This window comes from Propithecus coquereli, unplaced genomic scaffold, assembly GCF_000956105.1.
Source record: "Propithecus coquereli isolate 6110/MARCELLA unplaced genomic scaffold, Pcoq_1.0 Scaffold7, whole genome shotgun sequence".
Classification (NCBI taxonomy): Eukaryota; Metazoa; Chordata; class Mammalia; order Primates; family Indriidae; genus Propithecus; species Propithecus coquereli.
The window spans coordinates 13,791,167-13,814,901 of NW_012153062.1; the positions used below are offsets into that span (position 1 = coordinate 13,791,167).

Genomic DNA, 23,735 nt, shown 5'->3' on the forward strand with positions numbered 1-23,735 from the left:
GGGAGGCCGAGGTGGGTGGATCGTTTGAGCTCAGGAGTTTGAGACCAGCCTGAGCAAGAGCAAGACCCCCGTCTCTACTAAAAATACAAAGAAATTAGCTGGACGACTAAAAATATATAGAAAAAGTTAGCCAGGCATAATGGCGCATGCCTGTAGTCCCAGCTACTCGGGAGGCTGAGGCAGGAGGATCGCTTGAGCCCAGGAGTCTGAGGTTGCTGTGAGCTAGGCTGACGCCACAGCACTCTAGCCTGGGCAACAGAGTGAGACTCTTTGTCTCGGGGAAAAAAAAAAAGATACAATGAACAAATTATGTTTCTATTTTCATGCAGACATTAGTATTTATTAAAAAATTTTTCTTTGTAATTAGATTTTAGTCATATTAACTCAAATTTTAAGATATTAAAAATGAAAATTATAAAATATAGTATTGAAAAATAGGTAATAGACTTAAAATTGTAAAAAAATAACCAGTCACCATTTTGCTTTATCTTACATTTAGTATTAATTGAAACACTTTGTAATATCTACATAAAAAGTGAAGAAAGGTAAACCTTATGATTTATGTTAAACATTACCAAGGAGAATAATGGTTAAATCTCAAATAAATATTTACATTTTTCAACAAAACTTTTAAATTAACATACCTAATTGAGGTCGTAGAGATGTATTAATTTTCTTCTGTGCCAGTTCAGCTTTCAATGTTCGTAAGTCTGAAACTGCTTGTTTTCTCATCTATAAAAAGAATTATCTTTCAAAAATGAACTTCGTCTTACCCTTATACAAGCATGTAATTGCCATGTAAATAAGGTTTTTGTAACTGCTTTGACTTTTCTCTCATTTGCCTTCAGTGCCTTCCTTACCACTGGATTACTACAGTAAACGTGTAGATCATAAATGCTTATTTACTGCTAGATACGCTATGAGATGAATTTCCTTTGTTAGTATATAGGAACAATACCATTGAACTGTTCTAAAAACTAGAGTGAGAAGGAATTTTATTTTTTGCTTAAGCTCCAAAATGTGTTGTTCTTAATGTGTAAATACTATTTTAAAAAATCCCAAAATACAAAACACCCCTTAATTCCTAGTCCTCACAACTGAAGAGATATTTAAGCAATATAATAGTGTTTGTGGCAAGCACTCTTCTTAGTGTGTTAGCCGCTTTGATTTTCTCAAAAAAAAAAAAAAAAACTTTTAAGGCAGATACTATTATCGTATTTATCCCCATTTTACAGTTGAGGAAGCTGAGACTCCCTAGAGGTTAGGTAACTTGCTCAAGGTATAAAAGTAGTAAGTGGTGTATAGCTGGGATTCAAACTCAAACCACCTGGTACCAGAGCCCTTGCTATTCCCAGAATTGTCTGTGGACCAGCAGCAGGAGCATCACTGGGAGCTTGTTACAAATAAAGATTCTCAGGCTTCACCCAAACCTACTGAGTCAGTTCCTGCATTTTTTCACAGGATCCCCAGATGACACTTCATTAAACTCTGAGAAGCACTACTTATTCTATACTGTCTTGAATAAATGTGGCTGCAACCGACTCAGGCTAGGTTTTCTGCCCCTTAGTTCTGAATCTTATAGGTAGAGCTATTTTGGGTAGATCATTCAGAAATAAATACTTATTTAATGGCTGTATATGCCAGTCAGGCACTATGGTTAAATATAGGATTTTTTTTCCCAGTCTGTAAGCTAAAAACTTTGTTCTTTTTTTTTTTTTTTCATTTTACTTGCCTTTACTGGTTTTGTACTAACAATTCTAATTTGGGTTCAAACCATAGGTGATATTTATAAGGTTAATATATACAAAGATGGCAGGATCTAATGTGTATACTTTCCAGAAGAAAAGAACATGAAGAAATCATAGTTAAAGGCTCTGGGGCATTTTTATTACTTCTTTCCACATTTTTATTCTTCTTTCTCAATTTTCCATATGGGCTTTTTCTCCATGTATTGAATACAGTTTTCCTTCATTGGACCAATTATTTTTCAAGTGCATACTGTGTAAAAATGTTTAACTGGGCCGGGCATGGTGGTTCATGCCTGTAATCCCAGCACTTTGGAAGCCTGAGGTGGGAGGATCACTTGAGGCCAGGAGTTCAAGACTAGACTAGGCAACATAGTGAGACCCCATCTCGACAAAAAATTTAAAAGCTAGCCAGGGGTGGTGGTACACACCAATAGTCTTAGCTTCCTAGGAGTATTGCTTGAGCCCAGAAGTTTGAGGTTACAGTGTGCTATGATTGAGCCACTGCTCTCCAGCCTGGGTAACTGAGTGAGACCCTGTCTCAAAAAAAAAAAAAAAAAAAATCCTTTGCCCTTTTCCTTTTCCTTCTCTGTATTTTCAGTTTTAAGCTTCTCATTGCTGACCCAGGGTTTAGCCTTAAGAATGCTGGTAGTGAAAAGAGTCTTGAACTGCATTGTCCAATGCAGTAGTCAGTTGCCATATATAGCTATTAAAGTAACTGAAATTAAATAAAATTTAAAATTCAGTTCCTCAGTCATGCAAGTTACATTTCAAGTGCTCAATATCCATAGGTGGCTAGTAGTGGCTAACATATTGGAAAGTGCAGGTATAGAACATTACTATTATCACAGAAAGTTCTATTGGACAGTGCTATTAATAATTCTAGAAAGGAGTCATTATTCTGTGTCATAAAGCTGTTTCTAATAAAGAGATGAATTGAAAGCATTCATATAATTATCATTCTTATTTTCCTGTCCTGTGTGGATACTTGTGTGAAAATGTATTACCCTTTTCTGTTCAACAAAAGAGCTTTTTAAGACATCTGTTACTTCAGAGATAATTCCTATGATGTGGCTAATTGTTCACAATTCTTATCAAATAAAGTGTGCCTGTTCACAATTCTTATCAAATAAATGAAGTATACCCGGAAGCCTCTATAAGCATCTACTACACAAAAGGTCCTGTGGCAGAAACAAAGTTAACTAAGGCACAGTCTCTGCCCTGATGAGGGAAACTACATCTAGTCGAAGACTCATGATTCATAATTTAAAAACCAATAGCCTATATATGAAAATAGCCAGAGAGAATGAAATGATTACTCAAGCAAGAGGGAAAAATTAAATAGGAGCTCAGAGGACAGCTCAATGTTTTGTCAGACTTATTTATGAGTAACTTTTAATACAGGAACACTACTTCTTTTAAATATTATTTTGAGACTATACTGACTCACAAAGTTCTTTTCCTTTAATTGTTCTTAGTGAAATTTTACTTTGGCTTTGTTATAATATGCATCTTTTCACAGGATTTAGCTTTTCTTCTTGCATTTTTTTCTTTCATGCTCTTTATTGTTAAGGTAACAATTTTAAGACAGTCAATTCTGACTACCCTTTGGACACCCAAAGTTAAAACACCAAAATATTTTATTTGAAGATAATTGTTATAATCTGACTAGAAGAAATGTAAATTACCTTAACTTCTATTATGAGTTTCATTTTGTCAGTATCCAATTTTCTCTTAAGTTGGTCAATTGCATGCTGTACCTCAGTGATCTGGATGATTAAATAATTCTGTATGAAATACATGAAGACATACTTAGTGTAGTATCTATATATGTTTGTTTTTAACTGCCTTGCAAACCTAAACTATGAAGTGATAACAAATATCAAAAGAGCAAATCATGAAAATAACCTATTCCATAAAATAAACTTATTGCTTTATTACCATTACTATTATTTTTGTTGGTTTCTTGCATTTTGGGGACCACTTTCTCTTCTGTTCTACTACCATTGTTTATTTACTATTGTAAAAAATAGATATTTATAAAAGTTACTATTAGTGCCATAAAAGCCAACAACTCTTACTATGAAAGGAATAAGCTAGGTTTAAGATATTAGTAAGACTTTAGAATTAGGATAAGGCTTTATTAGCTGAATCAGATTAGAATTATTTTAAAACATTTGATAATTAAATAGTATATTTTATATAAGAAAACCTAATAATATAAGAAAATTTATTTAAAATAAAAAGACTTTTGGTTACTTTTGTCCAAAAGAATGTATGAGGTATGGTGGTCCTTGCTAAAGAAGTTATTTAAGAATTTTAAATTGCCTTTGTGAAAAAAATTTTCATATTGGACTTGAGAAAACAGTAAGATAAACTATCAGCTATGCAAAAACAAGTATCAACTAATATGCATAACCCATTACTTGAGCCTATTTGGATTTTATATTAAATTTATCTAAAATAGTAAACTTTTAATAGTTCATCTTGTCTAATGTTAAATCCTTAGTCCTAATCATAATTAATATATTTTAAAATTGTTTTTGAATGAGTAGGATCAATCTAACAAAAATCAAATTATTAAATGGCCTGTGGAAATTTTTTGTTTGCTGTTTCATTATTAATATGTGGTAAAATGAATAATAAACTTCACATCTCTGATCTAAGATTCAAGACTAACTCAAGAAAAATGCATTGATTAAAATTTCATAATTTCTTTAGAATATCAATACCTTTGAATTCCATGGGTGTTATAACCCTCTCCTCCCCTCCACCTACATAAAAGGACTGTAGTGGACGCTGTAAGTCCCCTGCCCTACTTCATCAGGTATTCGTCTTTTTCCTATAGAATCAGGAACTGTGACCCCATCCCAGGAATAGAGGTAGATCCTAATTAGTCTATCTCAGTCAGCACATAGCATTCCTTGGCAACTATTTTTGATCCAGGGGTAGGTCTGGTTGATCCCTCACCAGGCTAAAGGGAAAGATTTATATATTGCATGTTTCAGGGAGAGGTTTGTTTCTCTCATTTTGGAGATACATAGCCCTACTTGCTATTGGCAACTCTATTGCTACCATTAGAAAAAGCAGTCTCACAATCTTAACAATCTTCACTCTTACAATGAAGTCAACACTAAAAACAACAGGAAATAGCAGATGCATCAAGGCCCTTAAAGGCATCATTAAGCTGCTGACTGTATCTCCTCAGCAACCCTCCTCTCATTACATGATGTCATGAATTTTCTTACAGTTTAAGCAAGTTCAAAGCATACTAACTATGATAAAATTAGCCCAAAGCATACTAACTATGATAATACTTGCAATTATAAAGCATGTATTTTGAATAGAACTTTTCCAATAGAAGGTACACATTTAGTAGTACCTTAGAGTCTGTGATGTTTTCCAAATTCTTTGGTCTCATCTTGATCTCCCTGGCTTCAAGTTGCATGAGCAATTTTTTATAGTAAAGTTCCAAATCTTCTCGAAGTTTTGTTAAAATCTCCTCCAATGATGCTGTGACTTTCTTTGTTTCAAAGTATTTTTTCTTCCAACCATCAGAGGCTGTAAAAAAAGCAAAACTATAGTTTAAGTATTATTAAAGGATTAAATTTTTCAACCTGGAAAGGATTACAGAGTTAATGTCAATTTAAACTATTCTATTCTCCTCTTCCTCTCCTCTTCTCCTTCTCTCAAATGCTGAGGACATTAGAGCTAAGGGAGAGATGTTTGTTAGATAATGAAAGAACTTGCCTAGAAATATAGTAAAATAGTAATAAATACAGCAACCCCAACCAAGTTCTCCTTAAAACATGTAATTGCTTCTGAAAAATCTTTATTTTAAAACTACTGCCTATACATACATATATATATGTGTATATATATTCATTTTGATTACTTTAATTGATGAATTTTCCATGATCTTATATAGTTAAAACTGTGAAAGTAAAAGACATGATCTATTTTAATGATTTTTCCTTATTTTTACAGCCCTCATAATGACTTATTTTGTGAAATAAACTAATTCTGGTTTATGATTTATCAAAATTCTGCCAAATATTTCCCCAAAATTCTGTAGGATAAAGTTTCTCAAATCTGAGACCTCTTTAATTGACAAATTTGGAAATTAAATACTACTAGTTTAGGAAATCACTTGGACAACAACGAAATTCTAAATACAAACTTAACAGAAACACAAACTATACACTAGTATACCAGAATGTGCTTATGTTCATTTCTTTTACATTATCATAGAAATGAACACCCCCAATTTAAAAATTTTACATTATAAGGTGATTTGATTAAAATTATATAGCTATGTAGAACATTAGCTCAAGATTTTAGCTATTTATTTCCCTCATGCCCTGTTATCCAATCCCTCAGCAACTTCTGTTGGTACTGCTACTAAAATACTTTTAGCAATACTTTTGAAGAAAGCTGCATTGTCTTTCTAACTGGTCTCTCTGCTTCCATTTTTGCCCCTCTACAAGCTATTCCATACAGCAGTCATGATCTTTCTAAAATATTTTTTAAGTCATGTAAATCCCTAGCTTAACATCCTCCAATGGCTTCCCATCTTACTTAGAATAAAATTCAAACTCCTTGACTTGGCCTATCTACTTCTTGCTGAACTTTTGTGATTTTATCTCCCTCTTCATCCCTCTATGTTTATCATGCTCCAGCAACACTGGCTTCATTTCAGGCTCTTAATACAAGGTCATTTTTCTCTCCATAACTTGATACTAAGTGTTCTTTCTGTTCAGGCTGCTTTCCCCCTCTTTATATGCCTGACTCCTTCCTTATTAATAAAATCTTAGTATCTCCTCAGAGATGTTTTCCCTGAAAACTCTAGCTAAAGCAACTCTTCCTTGCCTCATCATTTTTTACTATGCTCTTTTTAACTGACTTCTCAGCTCTGATCAGTAGCTGATACTGTCTTACTTATTTGTTTATTGCCTGTCTCCTTTCATTAGTATACAAGCTCCTTAAGGGGAGGGCTATGTCTATGTTGTTCATTGCTGTCTCCCCAGCACTTAAAACAGGTCTGATACATAGTAGGCTCAATAAATATTTGATAGCTGATAAATACCTTTTATCTTGAAATATTCCTGTTGAAATAGAAAGTGATTGATCAGTCCCATTTTAGAAACAGAGTGAGGCAGAAGAAGGAGAAATAACTTTTCTAAGTAAAAGATAGATTTGGTTAGAACCTAGGTCCTGTGATTTCTAGTCCATTGTTCAAATTTGTCTATAAAATTGCTCTCTTAACACTACAACAATGCTGAGTCATTGTCACCACTTCTGAGATATCACTTTAACATTATGAGGCATAATCTTCAGAAATATCTCCTGACATTGCCTATAAAACCTCAGTCAGTTCCAGTACTGAAACATCAATTTTACTATAAATTGAGAATCCTAAAAGCAGTTAATTCTAAATATACCTTTCATCCTTACAATCCTCAAACACAACCCAAAATGCAGGTTTCCCAAATCATTTAACATCTCTTAAGCCGTTATCATACACTTTCTTCACCCTGGCTCATCCTTCCATTTCCACCAGTCTTAACAACACTGTTTCTAATTCTATTGCAACAAAATGACTTACTTTTCTTAATTTCCCTCATTCATTCACTTAAGCAAGGCAGATAGACACACATACCAAAAAATGAAGTTCCTAGGATAGTCCAAGAGACTCCAGGAAGGCTTCTAGAGTAAGTGATATCTAAGCTTATCTTGAATGATTAGAAAATAGCCACGTGAACTGGGAAGAGGGCAGGAGGAGAAGGTAGGAAGAGAAGAAGTAGATGGCAGAGGAAAAAGCATGCCTGAAGGACCTAGAGCCAAGAAGCAAACTTCAGATCCTATCATATCCAACACTTCTCCTGGAAGCCTCTCTTGATCCCTTCCATCTAATTTAGGTATTCTTCCTTTGTATTTATATCCATAGAATTCTGGAATTCCTTTATCATAGTATTCATCAGGATGTATCATTAATGCTTAACTATCATTTCCCCACTGGACTGTAAGATCTATGAGGGTAAGGGCAAGACTATGTTTGCCTAATAGCCCCTAGGACAGTGGCTGGATTCAATAGGCACTTAATAAATACTTATATAATAAACAATAGAAGAATGAATAAACCAAAAATGAATTTTAGTTATAAAAATATTTGAGTTTTAATTTTAAAACTCTATGTAAAGCATTTATGGTATAAAATAGAATTGAAACATGATTTCATGTTTTCTATACAGTACTTACCTCAATCATGTACCTCTTAAACTATAATAGTAAAACAGCAACTATTAATTACAACTTTATTATTTATTCCAAAAGTATCAATTCTGTAAAACTTAAATTTTCTTTATAGTGATAAAAGGTATGTAATAAAATTTACCCTGATATTGCTTCAATTTGCTTTGTTTAAATAGCTTTTCAACTTTTTTTATTAGTTCTTCTCTAATTCTTTCCAGATATCTTCTTTCTTCCTTTACTTGTTTCATTTGTTGGATAATCTTCTCCCCTAAATAGATTATATCCCAGATTCATCAATGTCTAAAAGCTGAAAGATGGTTTATAACCTAAAATATGGAGTGTAAAACTTAAAAGTGTCTAAACCAGCAAGAATAAATTTTACCCAAAACTATTTTTCTGCTGCAATATAGCATTTACCACTATGGAAAATGCAGAGGAATCATTTCAGTTTCTAAGAGTAATACATAAGGGGATTTATAAAATAGTGTGTCTTTTCTGAATTTCCATATATGTGCAGAAACTAATTAAAGCTCAAGTAATTATGCTTATATATTTTGGTTTTTAAATCTTTTGGTAAATTTATCTTGGACCCAAAGTTATTACACTTAAATCTTACATGGAAAAGGTATAATTTAGAGAGAGAGAGAGAGAGAGAGGGAGAATATATATATATATTATTTTTTTTTGAGACAGGGTCTTGCTCCATTTCCTGGGCTAGAGAACAATGGCATCATCATGCCTCATTGTAACCTCAAACTCCTGGGTTCAAGTGATCCTTTTGCCTCAGCCTCCTTTAGCTGGGACTACAGGTGTGTGTCACCACACCTGGCTAATTTTTCTATTTACTGTAGAGATGAAGTCTTGATATATTGCTCAGGCCCAAACTCCTGGCCTTAAGTGATCCTTCCACCTTGGCCTCTCAAAGTATTAGGATTATAGGTGTCAGCCACCACACCCAGACTAGATTATATTTTTTAAAATGAAATAATATTAGTGATTAAACATATGTAGTAATTGACATAAAATCCATATAATTTAACTTTTTAATTATAGTAAAACATTTAACAAAATTTATCATTTTTAAATGTACGGTTCATTGGCATAAAGTACATTCACATTATTTTGCAACCATCACCACCATCCATCTCCAGAGCTATTTTATCTTCTAAAACTGAAACTCTATACCAATTAAACAATAACTCCCCTTTAACATTATTTAATTTCACCTCACAGAATCATCTGTATTTACAATATCATCATACTTACTTTCCATCTGTAATAAAGGGATATCAGTTATTCCTGAAGGAAAAACAGGTTGACAAGGATATGAAGGAAAATCAATAAGATCTGGTAGGGTGGTGTACTGTTTTTCACCTGTCTGTAAGCAAAACATGAAAATTAGTAATATCTGGTAGGGTGACACATGCTTTTTCACTTGTCTATAAGCATTTGATAATGCATTTCAGCGATGAATTTTTTTTAACTTATATGGTGATAAACTTCCAATTTTCTATTTGTAGCTACAGATTCTTTCCAATGCTCTAGTCTTTCCATTCCACTATTACTTGGACATGATGCACATGCACTTCAAACTTAAAAAGAAAAAAAAAAGAATCCATTATTTTTCTTTCCAAATAGGACTTCCTTCCTAGAAGCAAGATTTCTAGTCTCAGTTACTTGTTATGATAACTTTAAAATTGTTCTAAGATGGTTATTCATCTTGAGTCAATTTTGATAATTTATATTTACTTAGAAAATTGGTGATTATATCACATTTTCAAAATTTTAGCACAGAAGTTTACATCTAATTGTAATATATCTTATCTCCTCTGTGTTTCTGTTTTTATTTTTATTTGTTTATTTAATTTTTTTGAGACAGAGTCTCTCTCTGTCACCCTGGCTAGAGTGCAGTGGTGTCATCATAGCTCACTGCAACCACGAACTCCTGACCTCAAGTAATGCTCCTGCCTCAGCCTCCCAAGTAGCTGGGACTACAGATGTGCACCACCAGGCCCAGCTAATTTTTTCTAGTTTTTGTAGAGATGGTGTCTCACACTTGCTCAGGCTGGTCTCAAATTCCTGACCTCAAGCAATCCTCCTCCCTTGGCCTCATTCCATGGAAATATAAATATCATCTTTGAATCCTATAAAAATCTATATGCACATAAACTTGCAAATATGGAGGAAATGGATACATTCTTAGAAACACACTGTCTCCTCAGGCTCAATCAGGAAGAAATAGAATTCCTGAATAGCCCAGTATCAAGTAATGCAATTAAAACAGTAATAAAAAATATTCCAACACAAGAAAATTCCCAAACCAGATGGTTTCACACTCTAATTTGCCAGACCTACAGGGAAGAACTCATACCTATCCTGCAGAAATTATTCCATAACAATGAGAAGGAAGGAATCCTGCCCAACATGATTTATGCAGCCAACATCATCTTGATACCAAAGCCAGGAAAGAACTCAATAAGAAAAGAAAACTACAGACCAATATCCTTTATAAATATAGATGCAAAAATCCTAGCAAACTGAATTCAGCCGCTCATCAAAAAAATAACCCATCATTACCAAGTGGGCTTCATCCCAGAGATGCAGGAATGGTTCAACATATACAAATCTATAAATGCAATTCACCACATAAATAGATACAAAAGCAAAGACCATATAATCCGCTCAACAGATGCAGAAAAAGCATCTAACAAAACTCAGCACCATTTTATGATAAGAACACTTAACAAAATTAGCATAGATGGGACCTACCTCAAAATGATAAAAGCCATATATGACAAATCCACAGCCAACATCATACTGAATGGGGAATAATTGAAAGCATTCCCACTTAGAACTGGAACCAGACAAAGTTGCCCACTATCACCACTTCTATTGAACATAATGCTGGAAGTCCTAAGCCAGAGCAATCAGACAACAGAAGGAAATCAAGGGCATCCAAATGGGGAAAGAAGAGGTGAAATTATCACTCTGTGGACAATGTGATCTTATATCTAGAAAACCCAAAGATTCTGCCATGAGACTACTGGAATTGATAAATAAATTCAGCAAAATCTCAGGCTACAAAATCAGTGTATACAAATCAGTAGCTTTCATATACACCAATAACAGTCAAGCTGAGAATCAAATCAAAGACAATATTTTTCAAAATAGCAACAAAGAAAATAAATTACCTAGGAATACATTTAACTAAGGAGGTGAAAGACCTCTACAGGGAGAACTATCAAACACTGAGGAAGGAAATAGCAGAGAACATAAAGTAATGGAAAAACATACCATGCTCATGGATCGGTAGAATCAACATTGTTAAAATGTCTATACTGCCCAGCATGATCTACAGATTCAATGCAATCCCTAATAAAATACCAACAGCATTTTTCACAGACTTAGAAAAAATAATTCTATACTTCATATGGAACCAGAGAAGACCCTGTATAGCCAAAGCAACTTTAAGCAAAAAGAACAAATTGGGAGGCATCAATTTACCAGACTTCAAGCTATTCTACAAGGCTATACTAACCAAAATAGCATGGTACTGGCACAAGAACAGAGATATAGACCAATGGAACAGAACAGAGAGTCCAGATATAAAATCATCCACATATCGCCAGCTGATTTTTGACAAAGCAAACAAAAACATACACTGGGGAAAAAAAATCCCTATTCAATAAATGGTGCTGGGACAATTGGATAGCAACATGTAGAAGACTAAAACAGGATCCACACCTCTCAACACTCACAAAAATCAACTGATGATGGATAACAGACTTAAATGTAAGGCACAAACATAAGAATTATAGAAGAAAATGTTGAAAAACTCTTAAAGACATTGGCCTAGGGAAAGAATTCATGAAGGAGACCCCCAAGACAATCCTGTAATCCTAGCAATCTGGGAGGCTAAGGTGGGAGGATCACTTGAGGTCAGGAATTCTAGACTGTATATAGAGATATACCAAAAACAAAGTGATTCAGAAAGACCAAAAAGAGGAGATGGGTGGAGAATGGGGGTATACCAAATAAATGTAAACAAAAGAAAGAAGAGCATCTTGATATGCAATAAGGAAGAATTCAGACCAAAATAGCATTAAATGCTGCTGTCCCCAACCCCCGAGCCATCGACTGGTACTGGGCCATGGACCAGTACTGGTCTGTGGCCTGTTAGGAACCAGGCCCCACAGCAGGAGGTGAGCAGTGGGCCAGTGAGCAAAGTTTCATCTGTATTTACAGCTGTTCCCCATTGCTCACATCACTGCCTGAGCTCCACTTCCTGTCAGATCAGCAGGGGCATTAGATTCTCGTAGGAGCGCAAACGCTACTGTAAACTGTACTGTAACTGCGCATGCGAGGGATCTAGGTTGTGCGTGACTTATGAGAATCTAATGCCTGATCATCTGAGGTGGAGCTAAGACAGTGATGCTAGTGCTGGAGAGCAGCTGCAAAATCATCCTGAAACCATCCCCCACTGTCCATGGAAAAATTGTCTTCCATGAAACTGGTCACTGGTGCCAAAAAGATTGAGGTCTGCTGTTAAATGTGTCAAAGAAAGACACTTTGTAATGTAAAAGTGATAATATTTATATAAGAACAACTGTGACAACACATAGAAACCTACATAAGGCAGAAACCACAGGGAGTAAAATGATACACATTAATAGTAACACACTAATAAAAGGTGATTCTAACATATTCTCAGTCTAAGACATACAAAAAGAATGTGGGAAAAGTTACGAATATAGAATACTTAATGTATTCAGCAAAGTAGACCATTGACAGGCCACAAGGTAGGGGGAGATATTTGCAACACATAGAGGCATCAAAGGACTATCTTAGAGTATATTAAAAATTCCTACTAATTAAAAATATTAATAAATGGCAGACAACCGAGCAGAAATACTTGAAGAGGTAATTTTAAAAAAGGGAAGGTTATCAAGATGAGGTTCATAAGATATGAAAACATGATTAACTTTATAATCTCAGGAAAATTAAATTTTGAACCACAGTGAAATAGCATTAAGCATCTACCAGAGTGAGTGCCAAACATTTTAAAGTGTGAAGACAGTATGTAATATTGAGGATGTAGAGCAACAGGAAATCTCTTGGATTCCTAATATGAGTGTAAATTTGTACAATCATTTTAAAATAAAATCAGGCATTATTTTAGTTATAAATGGGCATTTACAGCAATTTTAGACATAAGTATATTCTTCTCTTGTTCGTATGCACTGTTCATAATAGGTAAAAGTTGGAAACAATACAAGTATCCAACAACAATTATTAATTTTTGCTGAGGATGGCATGCCTTTGCTTCCAGACCCAAGGGCTCTGAGCCGTGATTTTTCTACGAGGGTTTGTACAGACTCCATTCAGCATTCCAACCAACTACACATCAAGCATCATTGGATAAGCTGGACATTAAAACACAAGTGGCAGCATTGCTTGCAATGCCTCTTGGATCACCTTACAAGTCTTATTTAGGTCCTACTCAAAGTTGGTCATCTTCTAATTTACTTGGTTTAAAAAAAAAGTATAACAGCACATCCAAATGTGGTACATCTCTCTCCATATTCTAGAAAAGTTCATGAAGTGTTTTGTCTCATTCTCAATGGTAGCTGGGGCAAGGTGCAAAAACCTTATTTTCATAAGAGAATATTTGAACATATCCCAGACCATGGAACTAAAATTTTACTGAATAGATAGATTCCTGTATTTTGTTGAGGTTTATGTCCCACCCTCTAACAAACTTATGTCTTACCTAAGATATCTGGAGTATTTGCTATTTCCTGCTCATTAGGTCCAAGGGGATCATGATATGATCAAGTTTCTTAGGAACTAGATTATGACAGAAAGCCAGAATTGACACAGCCCTTAGGCAAGACAATGACAGTCTACTGCTATTCCTATTTGCTGAAAGAAACTACTTTTGGTTTTCTCTACTAATTGGGATGGAGAAAAAAAAAAACATTTTCCAGATTGAGAGTGTTATAACAGGAGCACAAAGCTGTGATAATGTGCTCTAGTAAAGAGACCATATAAGAAGTAGCAGCTACAATTGTCACCACCTGATGCTAAGACCCATCAATCTTCTGCACAGACCAACTTGGTGAGTTTAATGTGGCTATGATAAGAATCACCCTTCCTGCCATTTTCAAGTTTTTATCATGGCACAAAACTCTGCAATTCCTCCAGAAGTTTGGTAATGCTACAGTTTACTATTTTGGTAAGGAATAGACAGTTCCATCATATTTCATTTGGCCCTTTTTACTGTACACTAAGCACCCCCCCCTCCAGTTGAACAGACCCCCTCTTGGCCAAGGGAACCCTCCAAAAACCTTAAAACTGAGTTTCTGGTCATGAAGGGAAGGGAGGTCAGACACACCTCCTTGTATCTCCTCCCTTTTGGAGTTTAGACTAATTGCAAACTGGACCAAAGGACATGATGCAAGGCAAAGGCTAAGTCATATCTGCAAACCATCAATTTGTTTAACAGACCACTTTGAGTATATTGTGGCTTGCTCTATAATTAAGACTTCCTTATCTTAAAACATTCCTTTCTACTGATTCTAAGCCTTTAGACAAAGGTTTATTTCCTTAACCAATTACAAATCACAGAATCTCTGAACCCACCTATAACCTGTAAGCCACCACTCCAAGATGTCTGAGATGCACCGCTTTCTTGGACCAAACCAATGTATACCTTCCATGTATTGATTTATGATTTTACCTACAATTCCTGTGTCCTTAAAATGTATCAAACCAAACTATAACCTGGTTGCCTTGGGCTCATTTTCTCAGGACCACCTGAGAAATGTTCACGGGGTCAGCAGTCACTCATATTCAACTCAGAATAAACATCTTTAAATTATTTTACAGAGTTTGTTTTTTTTCTGTTAACACTACCATAACATTCCTTATTGCCCATGCTGCAAAGGACAAGGAAGCATTGTGAATTCTGCCAGTTGCTGAGTAAATCCTTTCAAAGTATCTATTAAGGAATCAAGGAAACAATACAGGCAAAATTTGCAAATCAATTCAGCACACTATGAGACTGATTTAGCCAAAACTTCACTTATTATCTGACCCCTCTAAACCTTTATCATATTAGTGAAACAGAGTTATTCAGGTCCCCAGGGATTAGAATCATATCAAAGCTATTGTCCACTAATCCTGAAAAGTCTAGGTGCTTCCCTTTCTCCAGTGTAGTCACCCTTGTGAAAAGCCTCTGATCCCTTTAAGGAAAGTAAAGCAAGAAGTTTACAGTCCATACTTGTGGCAGGGTCAACAGGGTTTTTCCTCAAGGATACTTGACCTCCCCTTCACTTAAGAGGTTCTGGGTATATAAACTGGCTAAGGTCTGGTAATTCAATGAGGCGATGTGAGTATTCGTGTCATTATTCAAGGTAGACCTCTATTTGCTAAAAATAAAAATAAATTTTGGTTATACAGACCAAGAGCTTACTGGTGTGCTTACCCATTTCAGTCTCAGAAACGCCATGATTAATTAGTCTTAGGGACACCTTGACAATGAATAATTTTCAAGGATTTCTTAATCAAACATCCTTGTGATCAGTCTGGTACTATTTTCTCTTATGTAGCATAGCTGTAAATTGGTTTCTGCCACTCTGGAATCCTATCATCTCTAAGGAAATCCAGGAGTACATTCCCATCTTCATTCTAGGCTGCATAAAATAGCCACTATAAGGCTTTTTCAAGAATGGTGGACTTACCTTTCCAAGATATTCTTCAATGTTTGGTTAAAGGGGAGATGATAAATCCTCTCTTAACATTTTTATTTCCCAAAGTCTTTGGATTTCTTGCTCTACTTTTTAACAAGAATTTCTGGCATTCTAAATTTACTTAGCATAAGCCACCATAAGTCGAGGTTTCTGTCAACCTGTCAACTTAGCAAACTGTTTTTACTTTAAAAAAACTGTTTAAGCTAGCACATTAAATCCAGAATCTGATAATTATATCTATGTCATCAAACTTTGACAAATCTAAAGTTGTATTCCTTCATTCCTGGTCTGAATCTATTTCTAATAATATTTCCCTAAGTTTCTACTAGCACAAATTAGCAAAATACTACATTTTTTTTGCAATAATTAGTCTGAGATTCTATTTTTCAAAAGTTTTTTTGCCCATATCTCACTTTCTGTACCAAATACTAAATCATTTCAGTTCAGGTTTAAGCAGGAAGGAATTTAATAAAGGAAATTAAGTATATCAGAAAGACTGAAGGAACAGTTTCCAGGCTTGGTCTTCTGGAATGACCTTTATGTTAGTGAAGTTACTGTGAACTAAAATAAAATTTTAAGGCTCACCCCCCTGCACCGGCTGACTGAATGGACCCCCTCATGGCCAAAGGAATATCCTAAAACTAAATTGCCTATCAGGAGGAGGGAGGTCAGACATGCCTCATCATGCCCCCCTCCCTTCTTGGGGACATCTTTTACAACCCATTAACAGGCCTAAGGGTATGCAAGACAAACCTATAGGTCCTCAATTTACAGAACAAATCTATGTCCGGTGGCTTATCTCTGATAAAGAGCTCCTTATGTTAAAACATTCCAAACCTTTAGACAAAGCTTCATGTCTTTAACCAATTACAAGCCAAAGAATCTTTAAACCCACCTATAACCTGTAAGCCCTCTCACCCCTTAGAGATGGCCCACCTTTTCAGGCCAAACCAATGTATGCCTCCCACATATTGATTTATGACTTTACCTGTAACCCTGTCTCCCTGAAATGCATAAAACCAAACTGTAACCCAGCCATACTGAGTCCACTTGCTCAAGGCTTCTTGGGCATGGCTCCGGGTCATGATCCTCAAATTTGGCTCAGAGTAAATCTCTTTAAAATTATTTTACAGAGTTTGGCTTTTTTTTTTTCATTAACATTACCATCTCTGAGGCCATCACCAGAACTATGCTGAAAGCAAGAAGCTGTCATTGTTTCTGCCATTACTGATTTTCACATTCAGGAAGCTGAAGAAAGATGAATACTTAATTCATCAAAAAGAAAATGAAAAGAAAGAGTAAAACTATTGTTATTCAGTGATGACATGATTGTATATATATAAACACAATAGAAAGTCCTAAGGAATCTATGAAAAAATCTAATAGAATAGAATTTAGCAAAATCTTAAGAGATAAGTTCAATGTATAAAAATCAATTATATACCTTGTAGGATGCAAGTCATTAAAAATCAATTATATTTCTTTAAACTAGCAAGAAACAATTAGAAAATAAAAATTTTAAAGTACCACTTATAAAAGCTTCGAAAATATCAAATATCTAGAAATAAATGTAACAAAAGATGTGTAAGAGCGCTACACTAAAACCACAAACACTGCTGAGAGAAACTAATGACCTAAATAAAGAGAGAGAATTTTCATGGATTGGAAGACTCAATACAGTTAGGATACCAATTATTCTCCCAAATTGATCAACAGATTCAAGGTGATTCTAATCAAAATTCCAGTAGTCTTTTGATAAGAATTGACAAGATGATTCTAAAATTTATGTGAAAACACAAAGAATCTAGACTAGCCAAAACAATCTTGAAAAAACAAAAGAATCAAGTTAGAAGTTGTATGCTATATGACAATAAGAACTACTATAAAGCCTCGGTAATGAAGATGGTGTAGCATTGGCATAGGGATAAAAAAAAAATAACCGAGCAGAAAAAGGAGGCCAGAAATTGTTCTAGACCTATGGTGTCAATTGATTTTTCAGTAATACAGTGGAAAAAATAAAGTCTTAACAAATGGTTTGGGAACTGGATATTTGAGGAAAAAACTAAACTTCAACCCTAACCTCACTCTGTGTATAAAACTTTCAGATGTAGCGCTTCTCTTCAAATTGCCTCTATTTAACAAAGAAAAATTATCACTAAGAGTGCAAGAGAAAGGAGGTAATTGATGGTTTGAAGAGATGGTATGAAAGAGTTGTCTAGAAGAGTAGTAATGGACCATGAAAATATAGTATACTTGTTGGTAGAATTAAAGACTCATTTGAGGTTTGTGGTTTGTTAACTACAGTTGGGGTTTTGCCAAACAAGCATGAAAGATTTATAACCATGGAAAAGTTAATATAAACTTCTGTGTTTTAGTTTCCTCATCTGAAAATAAGGATAATAATACCTCCTCAAAGAGTTATTGAATTAAACAAGTTAACATATATAAAACACTTAGAATAGTGATTGGCTCAAAAGATGCTATCTAATTGGTTGTTGCTATATCATTATTATTATTATTGTTAGCTTCAGTACTTATTAACTATATGAATGACTTGGGCAAACCACCGAACCTCTCTGTGCCTCAGTTTCCATATCTATAAAATTAAGGATAATAATACCTCCTCAAAGAGTTATTGAATTAAACAAGTTAACATATATAAAACACTTAGAATAGTGATTGGCTCAAAAGATGCTATCTAATTGGTTGTTGCTATATCATTATTACTATTATTGTTAGCTTCAGTACTTATTAACTATATGAATGACTTGGGCAAACCACCGAACCTCTCTGTGCCTCAGTTTCCATATCTATAAAATGGGGCTGATAAACATAACCTACTTATAGAGTTTTTTTTTAATGGGGATTAAATGAGTGAATATGTGTAAAATACTTAGAATAGTCCCTGATAGTCAATATTCATTGTTAGCTATTATTAAAACTAGTATTATCATCATCCTAAGAAGGTCTTAAATTCATTCTGCAAATATTTGCAAAATTTTACCAGTCTATCATTTCTTGAGAATCAATTGGTGATTTGGATAGGAGTTCATTAACTCCTTTAAACCACTGCAATTTCAAAATTAGGTAACATATCAAAGATCACACAGCTAGTAACTATTAGCAATAACATAATTACCACTACTATACTGCTTCTCAATACACGATATAAATCTGTTCTAAAGACCTGAGTTAATTAAATACAGGTGTAAATTTATTAAATTACAAATGAGCTCTTAAAGTTGCCAGTTAAGTGAAGGTTAGTGAACCCTAAAACGAGTAATAAAATTTGAGAAGATAATCCAAAAAGGTGTTGGTGGAGAACTTTTCTCTCCCTCTCATTTGGGCATGTTTCCTCACTCACAAAAGCAGAAGCAAAAATTGGACTTCTGACAATATTGATATTAGAAGTATATTACCAGAAAACTTGGACATTTTAATCTGTATTTTCATTTCAATTTCAGTATAAATACTATGTTGTAATACCTATGTTTTAAATTTGTGCAATTTAAAACACAAATTTTTAAATCATACCTGACTGTCCTGTCTTCTACTGATAGCTACATCATCTTCATTTTTCCAAAGAAACTGACTTAAAGGAAATGACAGATTTGAAAGTCATATTAAAACATGATTCTATGAACATTAGCTTTTCTTATTTTATTTAATGCTTTGTAGACACAAATATAACATTAAAAAATTTTCAAAGTCAGCCTGAGATCCTTATATTTTCTTTCAAACTCATTAATGATCAACATAAACTACATTTAGTATGAGTAATAAAATCATATTTCATTATATATAGCTAAATTCAAATCCTAGTCCAATATTTACAGTAAGATAACTGGAAATTTTAGAAACATATTTTGTTTATAGTTGTTTTTTATTTATAAAAACCTTTGTCTTAATTTCAAAAGACTATCTGCACAAATCTTACCAATGTGAAACTCAAACATAATAATTAGTTTATTTATAACCAAGAACATAAGAGAGGCAGAAGAATTAGTTCTAACAAAGGCAAAGACAGAAACTTTTCTGTCATCAGGTTGCCCCTGATGACCAAAAGATTACAAGAGAAATAAATTTAAGTTATAATTTATCCCTCACTATATTGGGAAGGGATTTTACTATAAAACAGTAAAGACCCAAATCAAGGTAATTTCAGTTAAAAATATCACTAATTTCATTTGTATCTTTGTTCTGAGTCCTTACAACAGTACCCTGGATATCTCACTCTTTTTCTTATAGTTTAGATTTTGACACGTGGAATCAGCATCTATACTAATTACCTTTTTTTGTTGTTAAAATAGTCATTATTTGAATCTTCCAATGATCCTGGAAACTCAGAATTTCCAATTTGATTTTTTGCAGCCTTGCTTTCCTTTGGAGTGGCTTTTCCCCCAGCTGATGCTGATGGTCATTAATGGCAGATAAAGTTCAGAATATTATGAAAATGCCAAAATAAAATTTTGTTTTTATATGTATATACTATAATCTTGTCCTATGTTTCAGAATCCCCATAAACTTTAATATACAGATATAAGCTAATGATTTCCACGGTGAATTTCATAAAATTTTAGTTTATGTGAAAAATAAAATTCTTTGGTTAATTAAGTTTGGGAAACATTAAGTCAAGCAACACTAAGCAGCAACACAAATCCCTACATACACATTCTCGTACTGCAGGATTTCTCTGTCTCTAAGTACAACTGAAACTGCAAGAGTTGGGTTTTCTGTAAGCTGGGTTTTCCTCAAATTTAATTGTCTTTAGAAACCTTTTGCCAAAAGCATCTTTGAAATAGTGCTCTGAGGAAACTTTCTGGAAAATGCTAGTATAAATACAGAGTGTAAAATGTCATTTGTTATTTCATGTACATTTTCATTTATAAAATCTCCCTTCACTTTAACAGAGTTTCTCCGTATACCAAAATTACACAATTTGTATTTAAAATATCAAAACTAATGCTCTACATGATCTATACAAACAAAAGATCCATGAACCTGGCAGTGTTAATGCAGATCGTTTTTCCCTTGGAGGAATCGATACTTTTTAATTTAGAAAAAAATAAATGAGTCAAATTATTAATAATATTTGAAAAGTCATTTTACAAGAGTTGCCACAATATATTACAACCTGAAGCTCATATTAATTTTAGTTTGGCTGCTACAATTTATTTCCCAGCTTGCATTGAAACAGTCATTTAAGGACAACAAACAGGACTTTTCTAAAATATCTACTTAATGAAAAATGAACACAAAAAAATGGATATGTCAGCTGTTTAAAAGCTAATAATAAAATATCACTCTCCCTACCCACCCACAAATGAAACAACAATGCAGGAGTTAGTAGATTCTAAGTTATATTTTAATAGGGATACAGGACATGTATTTGTTATTCCTATTAACAGCACAGAGCAATGATGCACTCACTGAACCATGCAATACCTATGAAACTTAATAACAAAGAGAATGCAGGCCTATTTACTTTTGAAAAAATCATAACACAATGTTTTGAGAAATATACTATATATGTTTATATATATGTATGTATACACACACAAATATGGATTCACAGAAAAGGGAGCAATAACTGTGAAACTAAGTTTTGAACTCTAAGCTGTCTGCATGGCAAAGAAGAGAGAGGAATTTCAGAAAGAAAGAATATGGCGTATGCAAGGTGCAGACCACTAGTAACGTGTGTAGCATTTTTATCAGTAATGAAAAGTTCACTATGACTGTAGCACAGTGTTGTAAAACATGGGCTTTAGTTAAACACACAAGAGCTCATGTCCTGGCATTGTCACAGCATGTTTGACTTAAAAGTTATTTCTCTAACTTCAGTTTCCTTATCTTTAAAATGGCATAGTGCATGTAAAGCACCTAGTGCATTGCCCAATCCTTTGAAGTCTCTTGACTTCAAGGTCTGATTTCTATCCCACTGCCATTTTCCTAGTTCAGGTCTTTATTACCTAAGTCTGTTCTCCATATTGTCACCTAAGTTGTTTTTCTAGAACTGAAATCCAATCATGCCACTCCTGTTGAAACTTTAGATGGCTTCCCATTGCTTACCGAATTCTTTAGCTTTGCAAGCAAAACTCTTGCAGTTCAAGTCCCTACCTACCTCTTCAGAAGTATCAGTTCTTGGTACTTCTCTATCCCTCTCTACCCCCATACTATAATAATAATAGTATTACTAATAAAAATAGCTAAAGATTATTGAACCAACTACCACATTAATAAATCCTGAAAGCTCCATTTATATCATGATCTATAAGAAGGAAGACTTCTGGAGGTAGGCAATGAACAGTCTTCATGGCCACTGCAGCCTGGGTTTGAAGTCAGAGTATGAAGGGTTCTCTAAGCCATCTTAAGGAGCCTGGGCTTCAAGTATTAATCAGTGAGTCTTTCAAAGGTCTTTAAACAGGGAGATAAATAATCCAATTTGTAACAAGAAGAATGATGCTAACAGCACTATAAAGAAGACTGTAAGCAAGAAGGCTAGACAAGATGGTTTTTAAGGTTGCTTTATCCTAAGACTCTATTAATTCTACAATAAGGATAATTTCAAAGCTTAAAGTCTGAACTGGAAGAATGATGAAACCAAAGAACAGTTAAGAAAGTGTACTGGTTTAGCGTTATGATGGAGTTAAATATTAAATGTGTTAAAGTTGAGACATGTCATAAATATAGAGATGTATAGCACAGATCCATGAAAAAAAACAGAAGATAACAATGGAAGGAAATACCTATTTCAATGTGTAAAATTGGGTAAAACAATATTTCTTTTCTCCCTCAGTAAAGTACTTGAAAAACATAAACCATGCGTATTTTCACCAGCCATATTTTTCCAAAGAGGAGGATGACTCACATTTGAAAGGAGAACGAATATGATAAAGTAAGAATGAATAGGGAAAGCCAGAAAATAAGAAGGAAATGATCCTAGATCTTCTAATCTTCTGCACAAAATAGACTAATAAAATATTTTCAAATAAATCCATTCTTGTTAACTGCAAAGAAATGCAAATAAAATTTTATTATGGCATTAAACACGTATCCTATAAAGCCAAGTAAAATGCTCTTAACTGATGAGCCAAAAGATACTATACAGTTGGAAAAGTCCCAACACATGTATTATTTTGTCAGGTAAAAAGCTTGTTGACTCTGCTGTTATTAAAAACTGGCTTATTCACAAAAATTTCTAATAGTAAAATGAAAGAATAGCAAAATATACAGTTAAAAACATTTAACAATATAAACATTATATAAAAACATCTAAAATTATTTAAAAGCATATCATCTATATTCAGCCTAAACTTCATTATTTATTGTAAATTTATCTTCCGAAGTGTCCCATTTCAGAAGGGATAGCATCTGTTATTATTTTTTGTACTACTATAATTATTACACCTAAGAAAATTGTAGGTGATTATTATACATTGACTCATAGAGACAATAAGACAGTTATTATTTTTCAACATTTATTCAGGGCTATGATGTAAAGCACTGTGTTTGATTCTGAGTATGTAGCAATAAATTTTTGTCTTCGAACAGTTTATCATATATACAAAAAGAAAACTTTAAAAAGCTGGACTGCTTTCCAATAAAATGACAAAACACGGAGTCAATAAAAGTTCAAACCAAGATTATTTAAAAATTACTTACATTTTTTTGTGTGGTGATTTACAGATTAAAAAGCATTTTCACATATATTATTCAATTTTGAGCCTCACAATAAAGAATAGTATTGAATGGGAAATTGCCCTGCCAGATATACAAAAAATATTAAGCTATAATAAATAATATATGTCAGTATTGGTTCAGAAGATGGATAAATAACAGAGTAGAAAGTCTAAAAGTTGTCATGTGTATGTAGGAATTTAGTGTGTGGTAAAGACGTCACTTAAAATTGGTGAGGAGGAAATGAATGGATATTTTGAGACAATTGGACATGCATTTGAAAGAAATAAATCTATGCTACTTCACTCTT

General features: G+C 33.8%; 1 protein-coding gene across 1 annotated transcript in view; it reads right to left on the bottom strand.

The window, feature by feature from the left end:
* Window positions 1-478: 478 nt before the first annotated feature.
* Window positions 479-23,735, bottom strand: part of SPATA1 (spermatogenesis associated 1) — a 41,439-nt gene continuing 18,182 nt past the window's right edge. Inside the window, 9 exon segments of the mRNA XM_012661030.1 lie at window positions 479-675; window positions 677-732; window positions 3,434-3,532; window positions 5,128-5,306; window positions 8,140-8,265; window positions 9,264-9,375; window positions 19,283-19,340; window positions 20,038-20,158; window positions 22,617-22,755. Coding sequence (XP_012516484.1) covers window positions 645-675; window positions 677-732; window positions 3,434-3,532; window positions 5,128-5,306; window positions 8,140-8,265; window positions 9,264-9,375; window positions 19,283-19,340; window positions 20,038-20,158; window positions 22,617-22,755 — 921 coding nt within the window. The 3' untranslated portion in view covers window positions 479-644.